The sequence below is a fragment of the Elephantulus edwardii genome, unplaced genomic scaffold (genome assembly GCF_000299155.1).
Source record: "Elephantulus edwardii isolate Elephantulus edwardi_28Jun2011 unplaced genomic scaffold, EleEdw1.0 scaffold00221, whole genome shotgun sequence".
Lineage (NCBI taxonomy): Eukaryota > Metazoa > Chordata > Mammalia > Macroscelidea > Macroscelididae > Elephantulus > Elephantulus edwardii.
Window position 1 is genome coordinate 4,278,496 of NW_006399971.1, and position 4,130 is coordinate 4,282,625.

Consider the following 4,130-nt stretch of genomic DNA (forward strand, 5'->3'; position numbering starts at 1 on the left):
CTGGGGCTTCGTCTGACATACTTTGGACATGTTGCCAGGAGGGACGGGTCCTTGGAGAGGGCCATCATGCTTGGGAGGGTGGAGGAACAGCGCAGGAGGGGAAGACCCTCTATGAGATGGATTGATTCGGTGACTGGGGTAATCGGGATGGGTGTGTCAGGGGCGGTGCGGTGGGCGCAGGATAGAACAGGGTTTAGGGCTGTTGTGCACAGGGTCGCTATGAGTCGGAAACGACTCGACGGCACATAACAACAACAACAACAACAACAACCAGTCAGATCTGATTTGATGATACACACATAAAAAATGATAAAAATTTACAACCATTCTGGAAGGCAGTTTGACGCTTCCTTAAAAAGCTGAACATATGAGAGAGTTTTGCTTTTCAAGGAGAGGAGCAAATGGGGGGAGGGGTGGAGGTGGGGTAGGCGGGGAGAGGAGTGCAACAATGAATGAATGGAATTCCAAAATCTCTCTAGATGTTCATTGAAATGAAAAATAAATAAATTAATTAATTAAAAAAAGCTGAACACAGAAATTCCATATGACCCCACTATTCCACCACTTGGAATATAACCTGAAAATATGAGAACTGAGGCAAAAACTGAGATTTGTACACCAATGTTCATAGCAGCATTACTCACCATTGCAAGAACATGGAAACAGCCCAAATGTCCAACCACAAACGAATGGATTGAAAAATTATGGTACATTCACACAATGGAATACTATGCATCATGCAGGAGCAATAACTTTGTAAATTATTGCCTAACTTGGGAGAGACTGGAGCACATTATGCTGAGTGAGCTAACTCAGTCATATAAGGATACATATTGTATAAAAGCGTTATTGTAGAATGAGTATAAGCATCCAGGAGGGGTGGAAGAGGCTGGAAGTAGAGGGATGTGGATGTGTAGGGGGAAAGAGGGTTTAATCATTTGGTTGTACAATTTCATGAGTGGGTGGTTGAGAAAAATGGAAAGAATTTGTTCAAATTTCTATTTGAATTTTATAAATAAATTAGTAAAGAAAAAAAAGATAAACAAGGTAGGAGGCATTTCACTCCCTGATTTCAAATCCTTCTACATTGTTGTGGTGGTCATGACAGCGCAGTACTGATATAATACAGACACATAGATCGATGGAATAGAATTGAGTATCCAGAAATTAGTCCATCTACCTGGGGTCAACTGATTTTTTACAAGGAGATGAAATCAGTTAAGTGAAGAAACGACAGCCTTTTTAACAAATGGTGCTGGCAAAATTGGAAAACTATCTACAGAAAACTCAAGCAATATCCACACCTCACTCTATACACAAAAACCAACTCAAAGTGGATTATGAACCTAGGATTAAAATCAAGGACTATAAACTTCATTAAAGGAAAGCTTGGAAGAACTCTAGAAGTCTTAATCCACAACACAGTCTTCCAAAATCCTGGAAAAATCTACAACCAGGAGAGGATAAAATAGATGAATGGTATACTGCACTGAAACAGATGAAGGATTGAATAATTTAAAAGCGATGTATGATAGGGTATTATGGTTATCACAAGAGTCCACAATTAAGGTTGCATAGTGGAATGTACTCGGGGCGGTGGGAGGCCTGCGGGGGGATTGTGTACCAGGGAGGGAGTCTTTCTTTTACTTTTGAAAGAGAGGAGCGAACTGGGGAGCGGGGGGAGAGGGCTGGGCGGGGAGATAAGTGCAGCAATGAATGAATGGAAATCCAAATTCTCTGTAAATGTTCATTAAAATTATAAAAAAAAGAATCAAATCATCATGCACATCCAAAATATTCTCACATAAGGTAAAAAGGGGAGCCACAGACTGGGAAAAAAATATTTGGTAATGACATATCAGACAAGGGACTTATATCTAGAATTTGTGAAATACTCGATCACCATGAAAAGATAAAGGTAAATAACTCAGTTGAAAAATGGGCACAGGGTTATGAACAGACACTTCATCAAAGAAGACATTCAGATGGCCAATAAGCACATAAAGAAATGTTCAAAATCCCTAGCCTAAGAGATATGCAAATCAAAACAACTATGAGATATCATCTCACTTCAGTAAGAATAGCAAAATTCAACAGAAAAATACAGCAAATCCTGGCAGGGTTGTGGAGAAATTAGAACCCTTATTTGGTGCTGCTGGGAGTGTAAAATGGTGCAATCATCATGGAAGGCTGTATGAAACTTTCTCAAAAACTTGCAAATAGAAATACCATCTGACCCAGCAATTCCACTACTGAGAATATACCCTAAAGAAACCACAACTACCCAAGCAGATATATGCACACACATGTTTACTGGGGTTTTGTTCAGAACAGCAAAGTGTTGGAAACAACCCAAGTGTCCATCAAAAAACAAATAGAGAAGCTCTGGTATATTCACACAATTGAATAATACTGTGCTGCATTGAAAAACAAGGAACTCATGACATATTATACAAAATGAGTGACCCTGGAGGATATTATGCAGAGGGAAATATCTAAGTCACAAAAGGACAAATATTACATAGGACCATTGTTTTAAAATGTACTGACATCAGAGACTGAAAGAGAGGGTTTAAATAATGTGTACTGCATTGAAACAGATGTGGGAGAGAACTGTTTAAAAGGGATATATGATTAGGTATTATTGTCATGACAGGAGTACAGAATGAAGGTTGCACAGTAGAGTGGACTTGGGGGGAGGGATTGTATAACACTGAAATAACTTTTCTTTTACTTTTCAAAGAGAAGAGTGAATTAGGAGGGGGTAGTGAGTAGGGAGAAAAGTGTAGCAATGAATGAATGGAAACCCTAAGTCTTCGTAAACTTCATTAAAATCGATTTTAAAAAATAAAAGTACAGATGGATGGGAGGAAGCTCAATATGATAGACTCTTAAGATCTCAGCAAATTAGTCCATTTACAAGCAAGGATGATGGTAGGATTCAAAGGATATACAAGGATTTATGAGTTCAAATGAAAGCATCTGCAGAACACTGGTAAAGACTTTAGAATACGAAGGAGAATAAGGGAAGACTGGCAAGGAAGTATCTGATGGAGTCTCTGGCTCTAGAATTTATTTCATTTTACTTTGAGGCAGTCTGTGGCAAGAGGAAGTGATCTCTGAATCTACCAGGTTCCTCTCCAGTAATTCGTGTTCTCTTCCTTTTTTTATCTCTTCTCAACTGTGCCCAGTGGAGGAGGCTCTGGACCTGGATACAGCTCACCCCAAACTCCACTTTTCTGATCAGGAAGCTGCAATACATTTACATATTCTTCAGGACACACCTGACTCAAGGGAGAAATACGTAATTATAGACTGTCTTGTAGCCTTTCAGGGATTCTCTTCAGGGAAGCATTACTGGGAAGTTAATGTAGAACAAGAAAAGAAGTGGTTCTTGGGAGTGTGTCAGGATAACATGGACAAGAATGGAGGAACTTTGTCTACCATATGTGGATACTGGGTAATTGGACGGACCCCAGAAAATGAATATTTTACATTGAATCCCAACAAAACCACCCTATACCCTAAAACCAATCCTACAAAAGTGGGTATCTTCCTAGATTATGAAGGTGGGACCATTTCCTTCTTCAACATAAGTGATAAGTCCCTTATTTACACCCTTACTGATAGATTTGAAAACTTATTGAAGCCCTATATTGCAAATATAGAACCCCCCAATATCTGTCCTGTCTCCTGGGTATCAGAGACAGAAGCCCTTTTTCAAAGGGCCCCCATATCCATAGACACAGAAGACAAAGAGCACATCTCATCAATGACTACATCCTTCCTCTTCAGGAATGATGATCCAAGAGAATCATCACCACTTCCATTCTTCTTTAGGCATCTAAGGTCTCTATCCTGGCTCCACAGTCATGCTACAGCCAGCAATGATGACATCCAGATGAATTAGAAGTCATGCTGCCCTGAGGCTTGGAAGAGGAGATTGAGAAAGGGTTTTAGTTTGGGACAACTCTATCCAACTAAACAACCTTGGATAAATTAGAGCTTCTCAGGATCCTCATGTGCTAAACATGGACAGTAATTTCCATACAAGGAAGGATTGATTCAAATTTCCCTCTGTGGATGCCATAGTGTTAGCTAATGATATCTGTGTATTAAAAAATTCCTCG

At 39.6% G+C, this 4,130-nt stretch overlaps 1 protein-coding gene across 1 annotated transcript in view; it reads left to right on the plus strand.

The window, feature by feature from the left end:
- The window catches only part of LOC102870083 (butyrophilin-like protein 8-like), a gene marked incomplete at its 5' end in the record, with an annotated part of 32,750 nt that extends 28,840 nt beyond the window's left edge, over nucleotides 1-3,910 (plus strand). The window contains one exon of the mRNA XM_006898167.1: nucleotides 3,192-3,910. Coding sequence (XP_006898229.1) covers nucleotides 3,192-3,910 — 719 coding nt within the window. The remainder of the gene's footprint in view (nucleotides 1-3,191) is intronic.
- Nucleotides 3,911-4,130: the final 220 nt, after the last annotated feature.